This window comes from Artibeus jamaicensis, unplaced genomic scaffold (assembly GCF_021234435.1).
Source record: "Artibeus jamaicensis isolate MK-2021 breed Jamaican fruit bat unplaced genomic scaffold, CSHL_Jam_final contig_755, whole genome shotgun sequence".
Classification (NCBI taxonomy): domain Eukaryota; kingdom Metazoa; phylum Chordata; class Mammalia; order Chiroptera; family Phyllostomidae; genus Artibeus; species Artibeus jamaicensis.
The window spans coordinates 1,969,920-1,992,584 of NW_026521950.1; the positions used below are offsets into that span (position 1 = coordinate 1,969,920).

Consider the following 22,665-nt stretch of genomic DNA (forward strand, 5'->3'; position numbering starts at 1 on the left):
TTAGTTTCAATATTAAGGTTTATTTTTTCTTCCAGAGTGAGGTTAACAATTTAAATATCAGGATGTATAAATGAACAGCCACTCAGATAAAACACTGCTGCTTAAAAGTGGCTGAGACGTATTCTGCACGTAATAAATATAATGTCTAGGTTAACAGGCACCGTCTTGAGAGCAGAAAAGTGTTTTTTCATAACCAATAAATAAATTACATTCAAGAAAACAGGTGTTTATATCTGAAGTATCATATATCCTTAAATGTTTTTCTTAATATAGCACCCAAACTTCCAAACTGTCTAGAAAGTATCTCCCAAAATATAAGTCATACCTTAAGTCATAAAAATAAAGGCCAAGAAAAAATCAATTTAAGACAAAATTTACAATTTATATTAATTCCCCATTCAATAAAATATCAAGTGCCAATTTGTTAAAAGTAACTGAACTGTACATATGTAATCCATTAGTACTGAAAATCTGAAATATATACTTTAAAAAATCATTCTTTCTCAAAGTACTTAAAATATTGCATCTCTGGTGGCAAACCTGAAAATCACCAAGCATTTTATTTCCCGTTTTCATACTTCTGCTCCCGTCCCTACCCCTTTAAACCTTTAACAGTCATCCAGCTTTTTTTCTTTTTGGTAAATACACTTACTTATATCCCAAACACAAAACACTGACAAGGCTCCTTGGCACTCAAGGAGCTCCCGGACAGTCCGAGCCTACAGCTTCGCGCCCAGAGGGTGGCCCAGGCTCAGTGACGGGGCCGTCACCGGCCCTCACTGGTGCTGGCAGAGGCTCCCGAGAGTCCACAGCTGTCTGACTGCTGATGCAATCCTGAAGAAAGTCCCAACACATTCTGCAGACAAATATTAGAGAATAAGTCTTTGATTGATAATTTTTCTATTTATTTCTGCCAAGGCGACTGAAAACACGAAAGCCTTTTCATCAGAGAGGTTAGCATAGATGTCAATTTCCTTTTCCTGTTTTTCTGTTAAAAGAAAAAGGGAAAATTTAATAAAAAGGCAGCAGATGCAGTATTTTTGTCTAAAAATTTAAAGCTTTCAAGTATTTCTTTAAATGACAATCTCATACAAAATACTACAGCATATACTAAATGTTACAAAGTATTACACTACTGAACCAAAATTTTTTAAAATATAACAAAGGGGTTATTGAAATGTCATGAACTGCATTCTACATTCTAAAGACTAAAGTGAAGACTATATATATTTTTCTACATACCATCTACTTTCTACATCACTGCTGTAAGAATCTCAAACAGAATCTTTCTCTTCACTAGTACGAGCCCATCAAAATGTCTCAATCAAAATGGATTTTTCTCACCCCAAACACATTCCCTCCAAACGTCAATGGCGCCTTTATGACTCTATTAACTTCTTCACCTCAGCCTTGCTATGGAATTTAAGAGTAACTGATATTTACTTCTATTTTTCCCCTCCTGGTTCCAAATGTACTCCAAGTTCATGGTAGAAAAAATTTTAAATACAGAGAAGCAAAACAGAAATCACCATTTCATAAACCAGCTAAAATCACAATGAACATCTCTGTGTACGTTCTTCCAAACTTTTGCTCTACCACGGTCCTGCTTCTGTCTGCTTGCTGTTGGTGGTGGAGGTGTTTTGCTTTTCATCCAAGTTAAGCACCGATGTAGCTTACAGTCACATCGCTTTTTCAAAACTGGTTACCAAAACCAGAGTCCTCCCCCACGCACGTTTCCCACTCACAGATGCAACCACATTTTTTTGTTGTTTCCTTTTGTTTTTACCTATCTCTAGGCAACATTTTTACATGATTCTACTTCTTGGTTTCCTGGTTTTAGGCACTATTAATCGACTTTCCACAGTGGAAAATTAGAATTGTATTGTTTTCCATCTTGCCTCCACCACACATTTCTCTTGCAGCTTCCCGTTGTAGTTATATCACAATTATGGTGACATTACTCTCCAGTGTTTACATTATCCTAACTATGAAAATGACTTCATTTTTCATGCACATTGTCTTCCCTGAAAAGATTCTTTTTTTACATCTGCTTAGTTTTCACTATTAATTGAACCCCAACTCTCTCCTAGTTGTATAAAACCTTCAGAATGTTTATAGGCATTAGGTATTGTATCAGATTTATCTTCCAGAAGAAGTATCTCCAATCTTCTGATCCGCTCCAACCCGAAATGCCAGCTTCCTAGGCTTCCTGCACAATCACCATCCTGAGCTCTCCTCAGCCCCCGGCCGGAGACTCCTCATCTCTCTCTCGAGCTGCCCCAGACCCCAGGACACTTCCTTGGCCCCTTCTCCACTTCATCGGCATGTGTCTCATGTGTCTCGCAGCAGCTCTCCAAGAGGAGGCAAGGGTATCAGGTTTCTGAGACCCCGCACGCTGGAGCGCATCTTCAGTCCACCCCCACGCTCCGTCACATGCGGGCGGCCGAAGACTCGCAGATGTCTTCTCAGGAGTGTGAAGGCAAAACCTGTCTGCCATTAACTGGTGCTACTGTTAAGAAAACTCAATACCCTTTTAATAGTTCTTTAAAAATTACTGTTACATCTACAGTGAAATACGTAGACCTTAAGCAGGTAACTGGAGTCCTGACAAACATATGTCCACATGACCACAATCGAGATACAGAGAGTTCCTCAGACTCCTCTCCTGGCAGTCCCTCCTGCCCCCACCTCTCCAGCAAGACTGTGCTGATTCTGTCACCATAGGTCCGTGTTGCCTGTTCTTGGACTTCATATAAATGGTGTCCCATAGGATGTACTGTTTTGTGTCTAACTTATTCCATTTTACATGTTCTTGAAATTCCTTGATGCTATTCATTCGAGTAGTCTGTTCCACTGTACTAATTCGAATGCCATATTATTTTGTCTTTTTTCTCTGAACACTTGAAGGATTTATCTCCCTTTAACCGAGATACGATTTATGATAATAATAAGCTCTGGTGGAACCTGTACTTTTAACCATCCACTGGGAGTGTGGCGGCCGGCTCAGTATGGAAACTCACAGTTCTCCAGGTTTGGGGAAAGCTCTCGAATGATCTCGCTGATGGCATCCTTGCCCATCTTCTATGCTCTCTATTTGCAATGCCAACTATTTATGGATGTTGACCTTGACCTGGTCCTCTGAATTTCTTGCCTTTCCCATTCCATTATCTTTTTCCTACTGCTCCACGTCTTGGTGCACTTACTCAATTCTGTCTCCACGCCGTTATGGCTTTTTATTTCTGTAAATCATATAACTACCTTTTTTTGAGAGTTGTATTTTAAAGTTAATTTTCCAGGTACTTTTGACATCTGCAATTTCCTTTTAAATATCATTTTGTTTTTCTTTTATGACTATAATATCTTCTCTCACTAAGAATATTTACAAGAATCTTAATTTTTCTTTTCCATGCAAAAAAACCTGTATCCAAGTTTTTTTCTTCCCCGTTGATTTGGTCTTTGCCTTCCACACTAGATGCTTCCTTCCACATATCCGAGTGGTTCTTAGTAATATGCTCACACCTAAGTGGAACCCAAAAGGCTGATTAGCCCCTGCACACATGTGGAGCCTCACCATGGTCAGCACTTCAGGTGATCTGACTGCGCCATTTCTTTGTACAATCCTTAATGAATGTATCTTTATTTTAGGCCTTTCCTCTGGGTTCTTCAGAGTCCCTAGAGAAGACACTTCTAATCTCTGACCTGGAAAATGCAGTGTTTACTACCTCCCATTTTCCCCTCGTCTCCCTGACCTTCGCACAGGACCCCTGCCCTCAGTGAAGCCTGGGGTTCCCTAGACCAGTTTTGTCTTACCTTTTTCAAAGGGTAAATGTGGAGAGAGGGGAGGACAAGACAAACAACCTTCATGGGGTCTTTTTAACAAGAGTCCTTCAGACACACTGTGTTCAGTCCCACTTTCGCCGCTACACTCCCAGATATAACTGATGCGTGCACGCCCCATCTTAACGCAGCTGCGCAGTAAAGCTCAGTTTCTTTCTTAGCTTTCTTTCCCCAAAGGAGCTTACAATTTAGGTTTCACGGGTGTGCTAAAGCAGTTATCATTTTCCAGCATTTTGCTGGTTCTCCCATTCCTTGTACTTGTGGGATTTGGCTGTTTTTGACAATACCCTTTTACTAGGATTTTAGGAGTGTGCACAGTTAACTGTGTTTATTCAATCCACTTATCTTGAACTTAAAACGCTACATGAATTCTATATGTTCATTAGTAAGATATTCCAAACTGCCCAATATATTTTAGTCAAAAATGTCACTAAGTTACTAATAACCAGAGTAATTCAAGCATATTCTCCACATATGAGGACTCATTTTAAACCAACCAAAAATTAAGTTTAATGAGATCGCTTTTATGATTTTATAAAGACATTATCGAGAGGCCTAATAAACTTTATTTTCTATTCTTTCTTCTTCCTCTTCTTTTTCAAAATATAGAAAATAATAAGTCAATTTAAAATGGGATTTTAGACACACCGCCAGGTAGTCCTTATTAAAATAATGATAAACCTTGCTTCAAACATTTCAAGTGCCTGATGCACAGGGAGTCAACAAAAACTAAACTAAATAGCTACATAACACTAAGAAATGTATCAAAGAGGTCTATTCTAAAATATACAGACACTTCGAAAGTTCTATTCCCCTCTGTATTCTATTTTGAGAACTTGGTGTGCCTCAGGGGTTAGGAAAATACAGTGCGGGGCCAAACCTGGCCGTACCTGCTTCTGTAAATCTACCTGGCACAGAGCTGTGTCCATTTGTTTACATACTGGCTATGGCTGCTTGCCAGCTGCAGTGACAGAGCAGAGTGGCTGTGACACACTGGATGTCCCACGAAGCCTAAATCATTCATCTGGCTCTTTACAGAAGAAGCTTCCTGACCATTCCCCCCTCCGCCCAGTCTATATTAAAGGGTTTATTTATTCTACAAAAGCTGCTCTGACCACTTCCTGTCTGTATTAAAAGCAAATAAATTAAAACGTTTTATTCTAGAAACAACTTTCTTAAAACTTTTTTATAATAAACTGAAAATACTTGAAAAAATTATAGCCAAATAAATGCTTCTTTCTCCCAGCGGACGTGACACAGACGCTCGACTCTGCATGCACAGAGACCTGGTGCCAAACGACCCGCCCCCGACGGTCTTCTCGCCCCCACCAGGAGAGCTCCTTCCCCACTCTGTGGGCTACGTTCCCTCTACTGCAACTGAAGAGAACATCCTGTTTTCTGGACCAAGCACTCTTTTCCTCTCTCCTTTCTTCTGTTGACTTTTCATTACCTCATTTCCCTTCTGAAAGTCTTTAGCACAGATTTTCTGAACATCCCACTGTTAAAGCAACATACCCAAATTGAGAAGTTGATTGAAACTCTGGCAGAGCAGCATGACAGAGGAAAAAAGCGGTAAAATTACCCAAGGAGTTAATGAATACCTAGGTACAGTCTTCACAGAACACAGTCACACACTGTGTACACTGTCTGCCTTTAGCCACGCAGCAGTGCACCTTTACTTTGACAAAAGTTCAGAATAGCTCTACCAGTGAAGTCACTTCCCCTAACAGCAGTAACGTTATTCAGACAAAAGCAGAGGAGAGTGGTAAACAGGTTAAAAAATCCTCAATGTCTGTAAAAAGAGAAATTTACACTTATGCTTGAGCACTTGAATACCGAAGAATAACTACCTGAAAAAGCAGCACATAACTCAGAAATAACGTAAGAAACTATAAAAGCATTTCACTGAAGATGAAGTTATTTTGATACAGGTTTTTAAAGAATTACGAAGAGCAACTATCCCTTTTTTCCATTAACCACTAGCTTGAAAGCCTCCATTTAAAAAAGATATTTCTGGGCACATGAGGACTCACTACACAAGTCTCTCTACTCCTGTGTAATCGCTGACATTCTCCGCGATGGTCCCGGCACCCGCGGCAGAGCAGACTGTGGTCTTCAACCACGGCCTGGCTCCTGCCCACACACTGCAGGCACCGAAGCAGATTACACAGTGGGGGAAATAAAATAATAAAGATGTTTAAGTCAAAGAAAAAGAGAAGCTCCAGTTGTAGTTAATAATTAAAAACAAGGCACCTAGTTGGAGCACTGTCCTGATGAGCCAGGGCTGTGGTCCCACCCCCGTCTGGCACACACAACAACCAATAAATGCATAAATAAGTGGAGCAACAATCAGTGTTTCTCTCTCAGATCAATACATTTTTTTTAACTTTTAAAAAAACAAGATACTGATACATATTAAAAAGGGAGAACTGTAAAGGGAAATATGAATTCACTTTGGACCAAGAAGAATTCACTTGACTACCCAGAGAGCTGCCTCAAAGAGGGGAGCACAGAGTGAGCGATTAAAAATCCATACTGGCCCTGACCAGTGTGGCTCAGTTGGTTGGGTGTTGTTCCACAAAGCAAAAGGTCACAGGTTCGATCCCAGGTCAGGGCATGCAGCTGGGTTGCGGGTTCAGTCCCTAGTTGGAGCACATACAGGAGGCAACCAGTCGATGTTTCTCTCTCACATGAATGTTTCCCTCCCTCTTCCTCCCTCCCTTCCCTCTTCTCTAAATATAAATAAAATCTTTCTTAAAACTTCATATTGAAGAACACTTTGACAGCAAGGTGAATATTACCTAATTTAAGCCTTTAGTTTTCCAATGATAATTAAATTTGTCTTTTTTTAAACAATCATCTACCTTAGAGGAAATGTTTTCAAAACAAAATATGAGTGGTCAATGTAAGTCCAGAAGTTCAATGCCTGCCACTTTCTTCACTATCTAATTAAGATCTTAGAAAAATATAATTGGAAAAAAACTGCTTGGATTTATGCATACCTCTTTCTTCCTCATGTTTTTTGGCAGATGCACTTTTAGGTCTTCCTCTTCCTCGTCTGATATGATCTGAATGGCTGTTACTTCGAGACCTCTTTCTGTTTTCTAAGTCCTTATTTCCTGTAGAATTCATCTTCTCTCTCCTAACTCTCTCTGTGCGCCTCCTCTTGGCCTCATGCTTGTTTTCTGTATGGATGAATAAAAGTGATACATTTTAGGGCTTAGCAAGAACTGTTTGCCCGAGTCTTACTCTCTTCTTTTTTCTTTCTAAAGCACTGGAGTTTGCTGCCTGGCAAATTTTATTAAACTATGGTACGACCATGACATCTATGCATCTCACATCACATGGGAAAAAATTCAACAGAATGTAGATAACCCACATTCACACTCTAGGTAGGAGGAGCCTTGTAATGGGAGACATTGCTCTACTTGGCACCTCTAATTTCAGCCCCTACAACTCTGCACAATACCACAGTAATTTTTCTGCCTTTTCCTCTCTGCTTCCAAGTTAAAAAATGGTGCAGTATTAGAAAAGGGAAAAAAAATCCTTTCTTCTTTGCCACTACCCAAATTACAGATTGAAATACATCAAATATTCAGAAGCAAAATGGACCTTAACCACAATGTATTAAGGTTATCAGTAAAAAGCAAACAGAAAGCATCCACAGAAAATATGAAAACACTAGAAAAGTAAGTAGTTTTCCCTTTAGCCACAGACAGGGGCAATTCTAAGAACATGCTGATCCCTAAGTAAAACAGCGACAGAGGAACTTTACTCAACATGGTGATGTAATTACCACAAAAAACCACCCTCTCCAAAAAAATCAAAATGGTGGGCAAGACAGGCAAAATTTTTTAAAAAACAAAAACTTGCTTTAACACATATCTGAACTCAAAAGTAAAAAAAGAAGATTCCTAAAAATCACATGGAAAAGAAGAAAAACAAAAAGAAAGAAACGTCACATCCCCAAAACTGAAGGGAACAAGTTAAAAGAATGAACGTGAGCATGCTTATTAGGCCACTGTAAAATCTTTTAAAATTTTAAATAAAACAGAAATAGTTATTTTCAAATACCATATCCTTGAAGAATTACTTAATTCTAAATCTCAGATTATACCATATGATACAAGAACATTTATTTATTCCAGACTATAAGTTATCAAAGACAACCAGGCTCTTGTTGAAAGACACAAGGGCCAAAGACCCTATGCACCCCAATGTTCATAGCAGCACGATTTACAATAGCCAAGACTTAGAAGCAACCTAGGTGCCCGTCAGTAAATGAGTGGATAAAAAAATTATGGTACATATACACAATGGAATTCTATGCAGCAGAAAGAAAGAAGGAGCTCCTACCCTTTGCAACAGCATGGATGGAACTGGAAAGCATTATGCTGAGTGAAATAAGCCAGGTGGTGAAAGACAAATACCATATAATCTCACCTTTAACAGGAAGCTAAACAACAAAACAAACAAGCAAGCAAAATAAAAACAAAGACACTAAAATGGGGGGGGGGGGGACAGCGACCAGAGGGGAGGGAATTCAAGGGGAAATAAGGGAGGGATTTAGAGGAACAAGTATAAAGGACACAGGGACAATAACTATGGGGGGTGGAAATGGGAGGGAGGTGGGGAGCACGGGGCGAGGTGGGCTGGGATGGGAGAAATAGACAGAAAACTGTACTTGAAAAATAATTAAATTAAAAAAAGAATATAAAAAAAAAAAGACACCAGGGCTAACTTAAAGAGGCTCCCACTGACCATTCTGGGACGGTACGAACATCAATAAAAAATAGTAACCATTATAAATTAAAGTATATCAAATAAATATACTTAAACCACATGACAACATTAAATACACAAACAAAAGCAAAAACTACTTGGCCACTATAGGAAGATGCTAAAGAACTCACTATTTTGAAAACTTAAAAGGGAAAGAATAAAGCATTCGTCCTGCCTTTTCTATTGAATAACCACTCAACGAACAACCAAAGGACAGATAGAAGTTTCTCATTTTAGAAGGTACTACAGCTAAAAATGACGAAGGAATGATAAGAGTATCACCATTTTAAACCTGAAATGAACAAAAGAATCTAAGTGCTAAATATCACGTACAAAATACTATACATAAAAATTAACTCAAAGAATCGCAGACCTAAATGTAACAGCTAGAACTGTATTTAATACTTAGGAAAAAAAGGGAAAAACTTGATGACATTGGATTTGGCAATAATTCCTTAGATATGGCACCAAAATGATAGGCAACAAAAGAAAAAACAGACAATTTGGACTTTATCAAAATTAAAAACTTTTGTGCATTAAATGACATGATCAGTAGAGTAAAAATGCAAATCAGAAATGGGACAAAAAAATCTGTAAATACAAATGAGGGGTTAATATCCAGAATAAGAAGAACTGCTACAACTCAACAACAAAAACCAACCCAATTCAAAAATGCACAAAGAACTTGAACAGACATATAAAAAGATGTTCAACATCAGTAATCATTAGGGAAATTCAAACCTAAATCACAAGATATCACCTGATACCCCTGAGAATGGCTAGTATCAAAAGCCCACAAGATAACATGTGTTAGGATGCGGAGAAACCGGAACTTTCGTGCACTGCCGGCAGTGATGTGAAACAGGGCAGCCACTGTGGGAAATGTGGCAGCTCCTCAGAACGTGACCGAGAGTGACCACACGATGCGGAAATTCCACTTCTGGGTATACAGCCAAAAGAAACGACGACAGGGAATCCAACAGATACTTGTGCACCCAATTTCACAGCAGCATTATTCACAAAGCCGAAAGGCAGAAGCAGCTCCAATGTCCATCAAGGTATGAATAAACAAAGTAATATTCACAAAGGAACTTCTAGCACATGCTACAACACAGGGGAACTTTAAAAACAGCAGGCCAACTGAAACGAGTCAGACGTGACAGGACAAACACCGTCTGATTCCGGTTCCAGAAGGAACCACGGCAGTAACATTCACGGGCACAGAGAACGGGGGTCCCTGGGGTGGGGAGGAGGGACGTGGAGCTGCTGTGTGATGGGTGCAGGGCATCTGTTCGGGGGGAACAGAAGGGCTCTGGAGATGGATGGTGGCGAGAACTAAGTACATGATATGAGTGGGCTTAATGTCACTGAACTTCCAGTGATTAAAATACTGAATTTTGTCCTGTCAATTTCACCACGATAAAAGACAGAAAAAAAATCAGATTTGATGAAAAAGAAACCAGAAAACAAGATGAACTGCTAAAAACTGAAGTGCAAAAGACATACTAAATAACTGACGATGACTGCAGACCGAATTATAAACCTAGGAAGGGAAATCAATGAAATTTCCTAGAACAAAGCAGAAAAAGAAAATATGTGACAGTAATATGTGACAAAATATGTGAAGGGAAATGAGAGAACACTTTAAGAAATCTACTAGTACTCATCTATGACAGCACTGCTAATTACCTACCCAATATCCATTCTCCCCTCTTCATTAAGAATAGATCCTGGGGCCTGGCTGGTGTAGTTCAGTGGATTGAGCGCAGGCCTGCAAACCACATGATCACAGTTCAACTCCCAGTCAGGGCACATGCCTGGGTTGCAGGCCAGTTCCCAGCTGGGGACTCACAAGAAGCAACCATACACTGATGTTTCTCTCCTTCTCTCCTTCCCTTCCCCTCTAAAGATAAATAAATAAAATCTTAAAATAAAAAAAAAAAAAGAATAGATCCTGTTCTGTTCAACACTGCAATGTGCCCTGCTAAAATACACACATTCCCAAAAAGAGGAAATGAAAACAAAAATAAATAAAACACATGCATGTTCCAAGACTCCTGCAGCTGAAGTGGCCATGGAATTTAGTTCTGGCCAACGATATGTAAGTGGAATTGAGTAAGGTTTCCAGAAAGGCTTTTTAAGGGGAATAGAATGGCTGTCATGCCCCTCGCCCCTCTGTCCTTCCCCCTTCTTCCTGCTTGGAAAGCTTAGGGGGTCTTGGAGGTGCCACAGCTACCCCATGGCGGGATGAACACCTCTGGCCATGGAAGAGAGAGAAGAGCTGGGGCTTGGTGCCGTCAGCAGGCCACCGGCAGTGGAGCGCCAGCTTCTGCTCTCTCCACTGATGGGCCCCAGTCAGCGGGCTGACACTGTCCAGACCAGTGTCAGTCAGGTTCATTGTGGAGGCCATCCTCCTATACTATACCGTTCAGGAAGTGTGTCAGAAGGAAAAAAAGAGAACGGGGAAAAATAAATAATAGGTAAAAACTGTAAAAACTGCCCTAAGCTGAATCCTCGAGCCTCTGATTGGAAGGACATAATGCCGAGGAAGAAGAACATTTAAGTGTGAGTGCAAAGTAGAGGCATTCTCCACATGAGAGATGGGAAATGTACACCACATGCCTGTCCTGAAAAGTTTTCCAGGTCTGAAACAATTTTTGCAAAATGTGTTCCAGAAATAAAAACATACGGGTTAAAAAAAATGGAATCTAAGAACAAGTAGGATTATCCTGGAAGACAATGGAAAGAAATCTGAGTATCACTGACAGCTGTGCCAAGCTCCTAAAACCAGTCTTCATGAGAAGTCAGAGGACTCTATTCAAAAAGGCCTTAAAGATGAATAGAGATCATTATAAAAACTCTATGATTAAGAACGTAAAAGTACAGGCACAGAGATAAAAAATAGTTTTTCATCAAAGAGCGAAATAAAAATGGTATGACAGCCATGTTCCACCCTGTAGCAATTTCAAGTGATGAGCATGTAGGAAACAATGTTTTCTGAAACAATAAAACCAAACCTTCATTGTCAAGTATTCAGAATTGAGGATCCCTGATTACTGAATGAACGATAAATCATTTTGGGTTTATAAAAAGATACTGGCAATAACATTTCTCCATTTTTTTTCCTTAACTGAAAATGAATGTCATTTATAGACTTCTTTGCTTACTTATTAGCCTTTGCCTGTTAATTTCCATATTGGATTGTTTATTTACATATATTTTCAGGTAGACAAAGTTCCATATATTTCTAGTGTCCTACCTTCCAATTTCTATGTATGTTATAAAGATATAAAAATATTAAGTATAGCCCTGGCTCATGTGGCTCAGTAGATTGAGTGCTGGCCTGAGAAGCAAGGGGTCTTGGGTTCAATTCCCAGCCAGGTCCTGGGCCACAGTGGAGGGGGTGTCTAGGAGGCAACCACACGCAGATGTTTCTCTCCCTCTCTTCTTCCCTCCCTTCCCTTCTAAAAGTAAATAAATAAATCTTCTTTAAAAAATAAAGATATTAAGTATATATAAAAAATTAGAATTTGAACAATTCAAACCTAGATAAATCTACCTGATTTAATAGATTTTCCTCCTGCATGTCACAATGTTAAATAACTACAAAAGAGATTTCATCCCACTGAAATTTAAAATAATCTTTTATAACTTTTATTTCACTTTTTAAAATAGTACAATTTTAGCTTTAAAGATGTTTCTATTTTTCACTTTAAATGTTAAATTATGCTGCCCTGGTGGTGTGCTCAGTGGACTGAGTGCCAGCCTGTAAACCAAAGGGTCATCGGTTTGATTCCTAGTCAGGACACATGCCTGGGTTATGGGGCCAGATTCCCCAACTGGGGACATGTGAGAGGCAACTGCACATGGATGTTTCGCTCCTTCACTTCCTCCCTTCCCCTCTCTCTAAATATAAGTAAATAAAATGTTAAATTATGCAAATAAGTCTTCCTTGATTTCTCCTTGTTATCTAGTGATCTATCCATTTATGCATTTACTAATATACTACATGAAGAAATCATTTTGTGGGGTTTTAAAAACAAATGAACCAGAAAACAAACGAAAAACAGAATTCCCACATGATTTAATTCTACCTCTGGGTATTTATTCAGTGAACAGAAAAACACTAACTTGAACCCTGACCAGTGTGGCTCAGTTGACTAGGCCTCATTCCACAAACCGGGAGGTATGAGCACATGCCTGGGTTGCAAGTTCGGTCCCTGGTTGGGGCACATACTAGAGGCAACCAGTCAATGTTTCTCTCTCTCTCTCAAAATAATTAAAAAAAAAAAAAAAAGCCAAACCCTAACTCGAAAAGATGTACGCACTCCCATGTTCACTGTGGCATCATTTACTGTACAACAGCCAAGACATGGAAACACCTAAGTATCCACTGATGGATGAAGGGATAAAAGAAATGTGGACCATTATTCAGCAATAAAAAAATAAAACAAAATTTTGCCATTTACAACAACATGAATGGACCTTGAGGGCATTATTCAAAGTGAAATAAGTCAGAGAAAAACAAATACCATACAATCTCACTTATGTGTGGATTCTTCAAACAAACAAACAAACCCAAACTCATTGATATTGAGAACAGACTGCTGGTTGCCAGAAGCAGGGGTTTGGGCGTGGATAAAATCGGTGAAGGGATGCCAAACATACACACTTCGGTTATAAAGTTAGTAAGCCACAAGATTTCATGTGCAACATGGAGACTACAGTTAATACCACTTGTATTGAGCATGTGAAAGTAAGAGTATATTAGATCTTAAAAGTTGTCATCACGACAAAAAAAAATGTAAAAAAGCCCAAAGGAGTTCATACAGATTGTTGTTTTGTACTTTTTCCTTAATAGTGTTTTAGAGTTTTTTTTCCACGTCAGCACCTAAAAATCTGCACCTTTCTCATTAGCACATACTGTTGTTCCCCAAGATACACCCTACTCAGTTCACCATTCCCCTGATAATGTCTGGCTTCCCAACTTTTTGCTATTATAAATCGCAATGCCTGAAAATTCTATTAAGTATTTAGTTGTATACTATAAACGATTATGTCTCTAGGCTACATATCTATTAATAAAGAAGTCTAGCCTTGGCTGGTGTGGCTCAGTCCACTGAGCACCAGCCCACAAACTTTCAGTTTGATTCCCAGTCAGGGCGCAGGCCTGGGTTGCAGGCCAGGTTCCCAGATTGGGGCATGTGAGAGGCAACTGGTATATCTTGCACATTGATGTTTCTCTTCCTCTCTTTCTCCCTCCCTCCTCCCTCTAAAAATAAATAAATAAAATCTTAGAAAGTCTAGATTCTGGGTTACATGCATTTTAAACAGTTAGCAACTACCGTCAGAACTGCTCTTCAAAAAGGCTGTGCCAACTCAAACTCACACCACTGTTGTGAGTACTCATTTCATCACCTCCTTAAAAGCAATTAGAAATCCTTTACATTTTTATCAAATGATGACAAAAATGGTATTTTAACTGCATTTCCCTGATTGTTAGTGAAGTTGATTACCTTTCCAGATACCATATATTATCCATTTTCATTTCTTCTATAAATTCTCTGCTCATTTAAATTGAAATGTTCTAGATCCCACTGACAAGTACTAGGTAAATTACATAGGTTTTTAAAATTACATTTTTTTCAAATCCCTATATACTATGGATGACCCAGGCAAATCTGAAGAACTTTTATTGTAAAAATGGGCACCTCGCCGAGCTTCGTCTCTGTGAGGCGTCCACACCCCAGTCCTCTAAGGCTGGCACCACAGACTCTCCCGCACACAGGCAGATGGCAGCTGCTCAGAGGGCAGCTGACTCGTCAGAGCGCGACAACGCTGGAGTCTGAACCCGAAGCCAGGTCTTCCCATCTCCGCGTCTGCGCTCTATCGAACTGTTCTCCAGGCTTTGAATACTCTTAACCCTTCTCTTCAAAACCCTTTCTTTTTTTATTTATTTATCTTTAGAGGGGAAGGGAAGGAGAGAGGGAGAGAAATATCAGTGTGTGGTTGCTTCTTGTGAGTCCCCAGCTGGGAACTGGCCTGCAACCCAGGCATGTGTCCTGACTGGGAATCGAACCGCGATTGTTTGGTTCCCAGGCATGTGCTCAACCCACTAAGCTACACCAGCCAGGGCTTCAAAACCCTTTCTTCCTTTGGTTTCTATGGTACAGTCTGTCCCTGATGTTTCTCTGTTCTTTGTAAATATTCTTCCTGTTTCTTTTGCTACTTCCTCTTCTTCCTCCCTAGGATTTCTAGGCTTCATCTTCACTTAAAGATCACAAGGCCACTGTTAATATAAAACAACAGAACCTTAGGTAACTCCAAGTGTGAAATAATAATGAACTGCTTCTCGCTCATCACCATGACTTACCCACCATCGTCTCTGCTGGTGGTTCTCCTACGGGTGACATTTCTCAGTGGGCCTGCCCTCCCTGCCCACTTCAACCCGGTAAGACTGCAGCTGACCGGGGCTCAGCTCTTGAACTCCTCCCGCCTCCTGCCCTGCAGACTCTCCAGCACAAGTTCATCCATTCCCATGAAGACGACTACCATCTATTTGCTGATGGCTTTGTATGTCCGAGTGGGGAAGACAATCCATGGATGACATTTCACGATTACTGTTCATCCAAAACTAAAGTCCTCATCTTGTCTTCTCGTATGTCCCCTTTCTAACCAGCACTCCGAATCTGAAATCTGGGAGCCTAAATTCTCCCCTATAGTTCACAGCATCTGTCCCCTCTGTCTGTCCTTGCAGTGTTTCTTCCTTACCTTGTTTCTCAACTGAATCATTTGTACATAGAGATCAAAAGACTTGCTGAACAGAAGGAACCAACACACTTGTCCCACTCAGGGCGTAAACCAAGCATGTTGTACTCCTCTTGCAGGCCCAGAACTGAGTTGACATCCCGCCCCAGCATGTCTGCTACGTGAGTCATCCGAGTTCCCATTCCTGCTTCAAACTCTTAGAGAATAAGACCTGGAAGCCCATTTTTAACGACTTCTCTCCAACTCCTATAACCAATCCAGTAACAGCCTTGAAGAACCAATAAACTAAGTCCATTCTCACGACGAAAGGAATCAACCTCAAATAGAAGCAGAAATGGAATTAAACAACTTCCTTTCCCCTGCTATGTAGACCTAGGATAAATGGACCCCTCACAAACATAAACAATTCTTGAATCATCTGCTCCTATAACCACTTTGCCTCAGTCAGCATCCTCACTCAATTAACATATTGCAATAGCCCATTTCTACCTTATACCCCCACAAACTATTGACAGGAACCAGAATGATCTTTTTTTTAAAGATTTTACTTATTTATCCTTAGAGGGGAAGGGAAGGAGAGAGGGAGAGAAACATTAATGTATGGTTGCCTTTTGCGCATCCCCTGCTGGGAACTGGCCTGCACGGAACCGGCCTGCAACCCAGGCATGTGCCCTGACTGGGAATCAACCGCGATTGTCTGGTTCGCAGGCTTGCGCTCAATCCACTGAGCTACACCAGCCAGGGCCCAGAATGTTCTTTTAAAACAGCAAATCAGACCACGCCATCTTCCCCTGACCCTATCCCCATGCTAGCAATAATTTCTGCCCACATTTTAAGAACAAAAGCCAAACCTCTTACCAGGGTTTACAAACCCTACATAATCTGGCTCTTGCCTAACCCTCTGGCCTCATCTCCCACATTCTCCTGCTGTCTACATCACAACCACACTAACCTTTTTGTTCCTAAAATATACCAATCTTTTTCTAGCCTTAGAATTTTTGCACTTGCTATTTCGCCCGTCAGGCATGCTCTCCCTGACCCGATCATGACCAGCCCCTTGTTCCTATTCAGCCTCACTGTAAACGCTCTTCTCGGAGAGGCCTTCTCCAACTGCTCAGTCCCAAGCCCCCTTCCCATCACATGCTGTGACAGCACTCTATCTGAATTTCCTACAAGGCCTTTCTCACCAGCTGATATTCTCCGTTTACTTGTTCACCGTCTATCCCTGCCCACAAGAATGTAAGCTCTGCTCTAACCAACAAGGCTCAGTTGGTTGGGCGTTGTCCTACAAAGCATAAGGTCGCCATTTCGATTCCTGGTCAAGGCACATGCCTAGGTTTGCAGGTTTGATCCCCGGTAAGGGTGTATACAAGAAGCAACCTCTCTCACATCAATGTTTCTCTCCTCTTTCTCCCTCCCTTACCCTCTAAAATTAAATAAATCTTAAAAAAAAAAGAATGTAAGCTCCATTACAGCAGTGAATCTGCCTCGATAGTACATTCATTCATTATTTTATGCCTAAGGCTTAGAACAGTACCTAGCATACAGTAGATGCTAAATATCTGTCCTCAATCTACTCTTATTTGAAGATCATCACTATATTAAGTTCTGACTGTATCAAAGAATAAATAAAATTTTATACTTTTAATAAGTATATCCATTGAGTAAATCCAATCTGTCTAGTTAATGAGAAAGTAAAATTCAAACAAAATTATTTTTTAGATTTTCTAAATCAGGGAATTATAAACAATAATCAGTACGTCTAAAAATTATATTCACACTAAAATCAAATTATATTTTTTCAGCCACTATTTTAAAAAAAACTCTAAAGTTGTTACAAATTTTACCAGCATGAGAGGAAAAACCCTACTGTCCCCAACCAGTAAACAGATAAACAAATCATGGCCTATCCATACAAAGAATATCACTAAGCAATAAAAAGTAATTCATCCTTACTGATACATACAACAATATGGCTCAGTCTTAAACTACGCTCAGTAAAATAAGCCAGACAAAAATGAATATATGAATATTACATGATTCCATTCCTAAAAAGTTCTAGAATAGTGACAGAAAACACATCAGTGGTTACCTGGTAGTGGGGGTAGCAAGAACACAAAGAGGAACTAGAAAACTTTTTGGAATGAGGAGCATGTTCATTACCTTGATTGTGGTGATTGTTTGGTAGATATAAACATATGACAAAACTTATCAAACTGTACACTCTAACCCAGCACAGGTCACAGTCAAAAAACTGAAAGGTGCTATAACCAAACTGATGGCTTAAACGTTATGGGTTGACATCAAACATGAAGCTAGTCATGACTGAACCTGGGCACCCAATATCTGCAACAATATTTAAGAAAAAAGTTTCTTGCCCTGGCTGGTGTGGCTCAGTGGACTGAGTGCTGGCCTGCAAACCTAAAGGTCACCAGTTCGATTCCCAGTGGGGGCACATGCCTGGGTTGCAGGCTGGGTCCCAGACTGGGGGTGTGTAAGAGGCAAGAGATCCATGTGTCTGTCACACACCAATGTTTCTCTCCCTTCCTTCCCCTCTCTCTAAAAATAAATAAATAAAATATTTTTAAAAAAAGAAAAAAAAGTTTGTATCTCTCAGATCAGCCATGATCAGCTGTGATCTATATGCAGGGTTAAATATGTGTGACTTACTGAATATCAATTATAATTAAACTTTTTAAAATCAAATCAGGTACACATCCTTGCAAAAAATCCTTCAATGGCTCTCCACACACAAAAACCAGAATATCTGTTACAAGTTCTATCAACATTATAAGGGATGACCATTTAACTGGAATTAACAGCAAAATAATGTCATAAGCTGACTTCCAACAGCTAGTAAAAACCAGACATGCCTCAACGGATTTTAATTTTTAACTTCAACAAAAATGTGAATAGTAAATTCACAAAAAATGTAAATGTCTACATCAAAAAGCTAAAAATGTGATACACACTCAATTACCTGTAGAAGGTGGTGATTTCTCTGGGTGCTTTGCATTTAAAAGTTTTCTGCTAATAAATATGTAACCACAGGGACATGATTTACATGCAACAGGAACCTGTAGGGAAAAAAGAAAAATATATTATTACTCGTTTTCTGTTAAACTTCTCAGTGTTTACACAGTCTCCTAATTTGAATGATAAAGTGCCTTCAGTAAAAATCATAAATTTATTTAAACACCACCTTCTTACAACAAATTACTTCAGATGGGTATTGTGTCCCATACATCATATTCTAAGGCTTTACAATATCATCAACATAGTAAATGAATCTAAAAGACAAAAGCAGACTATACAGACAACTAGAACAGGAACAGAACCACAAACGTAGAGATCACGTGGAGGATTATTGGGGGAAAGGTTCAGGGATTGGGAAGCACAGTTGGTAGGTACAAAACAGACAGGGGATGTTACAGACAGTATAGGATATAAAGAAACCAAAGCACTCACATGCATGACGGGGGACAGGAACTTGGGGGTGGGGGCTTCCTGGAGGGAAGGTAGGTACCAGGCTGAGGGGGGCAAAGGGGGGAAATTTGGGACAACTGTTACAGTAAAATCAAAATATACTTTAATAAAAAATTATTGAATAGGATGGACAATTACAATAATATTAATCTCTTAAATCACAGTACAACACGGCCTGGCTGGAGCAGCGTTGGTAGGAGCAGTGTCCCACACACCAAAAGGCTGCAGGTTTGATCCCTGGTCGCGGAGTGTATGTATGGGAGGCAACCAATTCACATTTCTTTCTTACACTGATGTTTCTCTCTCTCCCCCTCCTCTCTCTAAAACCAATAAACATATGCTCTGAGGAAGATTTTTAAAAAGCATTTAAATAATAGTATAAGTTGGATTTTAAACAACCAGCCTAAAATTCCTTCAAATTTTAGTTGCAATGCCAAAGGTAATGGTAATGAAAGTTCTAATGCTACACTTTCAGGAATTTAAAATAGAAAAAAAAAATCCAAAATTTGGTTACTGATGGCTTATCGTGTATCAATTTATTTTGTGAAAAATGTATTTAGCTTGTATGTTTTACAAGTAAAACAGGTTAAAAAAACTGCAAGAAACAAAATCTCAGCCCTATATTGTTTTACTGGCTTTAAAATTCTCTAAATAACCACATCATAGAAAACTTGTACTAGTTGTGGCTAGAAGAATCAGTTGACTATAGTGGATATGTTTGTTCTATGTCACATAAAATTTTCTACAAATGAAAAAAATCCCAGCTGCTCTAGTTTTAAAAATTAATGCAAAACAGAAACATTAAAAAATGTCCCGGTACACAACAGATACCAGGAACATGAATCAGGGGCACCACTACACACAAAATGGCTCAGTAATTTCGGTTTAGTGGATGTGAAACACCCCTGAAAATGAAAAGTATGTAATGTGGTTTAGATATTTCAAAACTGTATTTTCAATAGAGGAATGTGAAGGGGATGCTCTAAAGCAACTAAAAATTGAGGCCTGTCTTGTTTGCCGCTCTCTGTATCTGTTTTCAAACTTCCACACATAGTCTGTGTGCGTATCTTCCACTGGAGCAATCTTGCCAAACTTCAAAGATTTTACATTTATATTTTATTAACTAAATTCTAGTTTCATTTTTGTCAAGCAACTTAGCATGTTTGAGCAGTATTCTAATGCTGTTTAAAATAATTTTCTGAATTATAATTCTTTTCTCGTTTATAAGAAGCTTGCACTTTCAAGTTATGAGAATGTTAAAATTATTATTTTTTCAACTCAGTTACATCAGTAAAAGATAAACCACTTTTAAGAATCACCAAAAGTTTTAATTAGGGCCATGTAGGTTATATCCTCCTAAATATCTAGGAGCAAAGCAAACCACCATTTTAAATTATGTAGCGGCTTGCTGTGGACTGACCCTCCTCCCACCACAAAGCCCCAATAAGATGGCACTTGGAGATGAGATACTGAGGGTTACGTAAGGTTAGGCTGTGGGGCCCTCAGGATGAGATCAGTGCCAGGAAATGAAGAAACACCAGAGAGCTCTCTCTGCAAATACAGTGGACGTGCAGTCTCCAGGCTGTGAGAAATAAATTACTGTCGTTTGAGTCATCCAATGGACTGAATTTTGTTACTGCAGCTACAGGGGGGATTGTGTGTGTAAAACAAAATTAATGTGATTTTTTCCAAATAAAACGCTGACCGAGTTTTGCTGAACCAGTTACAGAGACTCCTACAAGTTTATTACACTTTCCTCTCTTTGACCAGATCAAAAGCAGGTTATTTTCCCCCAAAATGTTACTTTATGCCAAGTAAAAATAAAAAGTCAGGATTTGCAATAACTTGTGTCCTACAGAAACTGGAATGCACAATGAATACCATGCAAACCTTATACTTCTGCACTAGTAATTGGAACAAATGGAAGTCATTTAAACACTGAAATTAAACACCTTTAAAGAAATCTAAATCACAAAGTCCAATTTTGTTAGAATTTAACAAATTTGGTTTATTGGTAACAACAGTTTAACTCTTCATTTGGGAAAACATGACTAAGTTATTTTTATAATGCACACTCAAACTGCTAAGATCAATGAACTGTAATTCTCCCTCCACAATCTTCCTCCGATCATCTCTACCGCTGCCCATAAAAGATACCGAATAAATCGGTACATTTGCTTAAAAGATTTGATCAACCTGTAAGACTACTCCTTCGAGAATGCACTGAAATCAGCGTATTGAAAGTCTCCAGCCATTTTAAATTACTCCCGATCAAAAAAAAAAAAAGAAAAGAAAAAAACGGAAAGGGGGAGGAGAGAGGTAGTCATTTTGAAATAATTCTCTCGGTGGAAAATAAAAAACACACCCAGATCCACATGCTGGCATGAAATAAGAGCCCTACGAATGGTTTTAATTGAGAGTTTTAACTCATTAGATTGCAAGGCTTTGAGGTCCGTATATTACTCCAGTAAAGAATGGGGCGTGCTTAAACTGAAACACAGGAAAACGAGAATTTTTAACTTACAGCTCCAACACCATTAATTCTGTGCAGAAAGCAGGTATTTAAAACGCATGAAACCACATACGTATGTTTTCAAAGATCTGGCAGCAGGAACGCCAAGAGTTTCCCAGAGATCCCGCTGTGGGGGGTGCGCGTGGGGGGCGCCCCGAAAGGCAAGGCTTCACGGGGGCGCTATGAAATCCCGTTCCATGAACCACAGTGTAGGGAGGGACTTCACGATGATTCAGGTCAGAAATAGAGGAAGTACATTCGGGAGGAAATCTCCGAACTCGCCGAAATTTAAAACCATTACACTGCGGCCCCTTTTGTCACCCGCGGGCTGGGACAGTCCGCGGTCTCCGCACACGTCCGACCGGAACAAAGCCGCCCTGAGGGGCCCCACGGGGCTCTCGGAACCTGGACGCCGCTCCCGCCGAGAACTCGGCGTCCCCGCGGGGCTGAAGGGCGCAGACCCCGCCACTGACCCACGAGCCGCCCGGCCACTCGAGGACCAGCCCACGCCCCCTTCCGCGCCGCCGACAGCAAGACCCACACCCGCCGTCTCCCCGACGTCACCCCGCTGCCAGGTGCGCGCGGCCCCGGCCCGCCCCCGCAGTCCCGCCGCCACCCCCGCTCGGCCGCCCGGACCCTCGGCCCCCGGACCCGGCGACGCGGCCTCTCCACAGCCAACCGCCGCGGCAACGGCCGGCCGCCCACCGGCCCGCAGCCCACCTGTTGGTCGCATTCGGGGCACGATTTGGTGGCCATCTTCACTTTCTTGGCTCGACTTGCGGACATGCTCCCCTACCGCCACGGCCGCGGCTGCGGCGGCTCCGACTCCTCCCCGCCAGCTCCACAGCGGGTCGGCCTCGCCACCCGGCCCCGCTGCCCAGACTGAGGCGCTGCCGGGTGCGCGCGCGCGCGCCGCCTGCGCGAGGCCGCGCGGAGCCTGCGTGCGGTGGGGGGGGGGGGGAGACGGGGCGCGGCGTGGCGTGCGCCGGCTCCGTGAGGCGTCAAACCGCGCTCCCACCCAGCCCCCCTCGCCGGCCGCAGAGCGCGTCGGTATTCTCACGAGAGCGGCGGGGCCGACCCCCGGGCGCAACAATGGCCACGCCTCCTCTCTGTTCCGACGTCGGCGTGAGGGCGTGTCGGAAGGCAGCGACGGGCGTTGGAGTCGACCAATGAGAACACAGAATGCTGAAAGCCGCGGGGCACGCCTCCCCCGGGAAGAAGGAGACCGGCAGTGTGAGAGGGAGTGGGAGGTAAAGCGCCCAGCACCGGTGCAGGCGTTT

The 22,665-nt window shown here is 41.0% G+C and overlaps 1 protein-coding gene across 2 annotated transcripts; it reads right to left on the bottom strand.

Moving 5' to 3' along the window:
- Positions 1 to 22,465, bottom strand: CUNH16orf87 (chromosome unknown C16orf87 homolog). 2 transcript variants are annotated; one of them, XM_037144950.2, is made up of 4 exons: positions 22,106 to 22,453; positions 18,368 to 18,464; positions 6,840 to 7,022; positions 1 to 988 (listed from the first exon to the last, which is right to left on the bottom strand). In XM_037144950.2, the coding sequence occupies exons 1-4, from the start codon at positions 22,169 to 22,171 to the stop codon at positions 870 to 872; spliced, it is 465 nt and encodes a 154-aa protein (XP_037000845.1). In that variant the 5' UTR covers positions 22,172 to 22,453; the 3' UTR covers positions 1 to 869. The 2 variants fall into 2 exon arrangements, with proteins under 2 accessions (XP_037000845.1, XP_037000853.1); XM_037144958.2 differs by lacking the exon at positions 6,840 to 7,022 and having other exon boundaries at positions 22,106 to 22,465.
- Between the last annotated feature and the right edge of the window lie 200 nt (positions 22,466 to 22,665).

Bases quoted from the DNA above. Each gene is read 5' to 3' on its own strand.
- CUNH16orf87 (XM_037144950.2), bottom strand. From the start codon at position 22,171: ATGTCCGCAAGTCGAGCCAAGAAAGTGAAGATGGCCACCAAATCGTGC. The intron at 18,465-22,105 runs GTGGGCTGCGGG...TTTTCCCTACAG, and splicing joins GCCCCGAATGCGACCAACAG to GTTCCTGTTGCATGTAAATC. The intron at 7,023-18,367 runs GTAATTGAGTGT...TCATCCATACAG, and splicing joins GAAATCACCACCTTCTACAG to AAAACAAGCATGAGGCCAAG.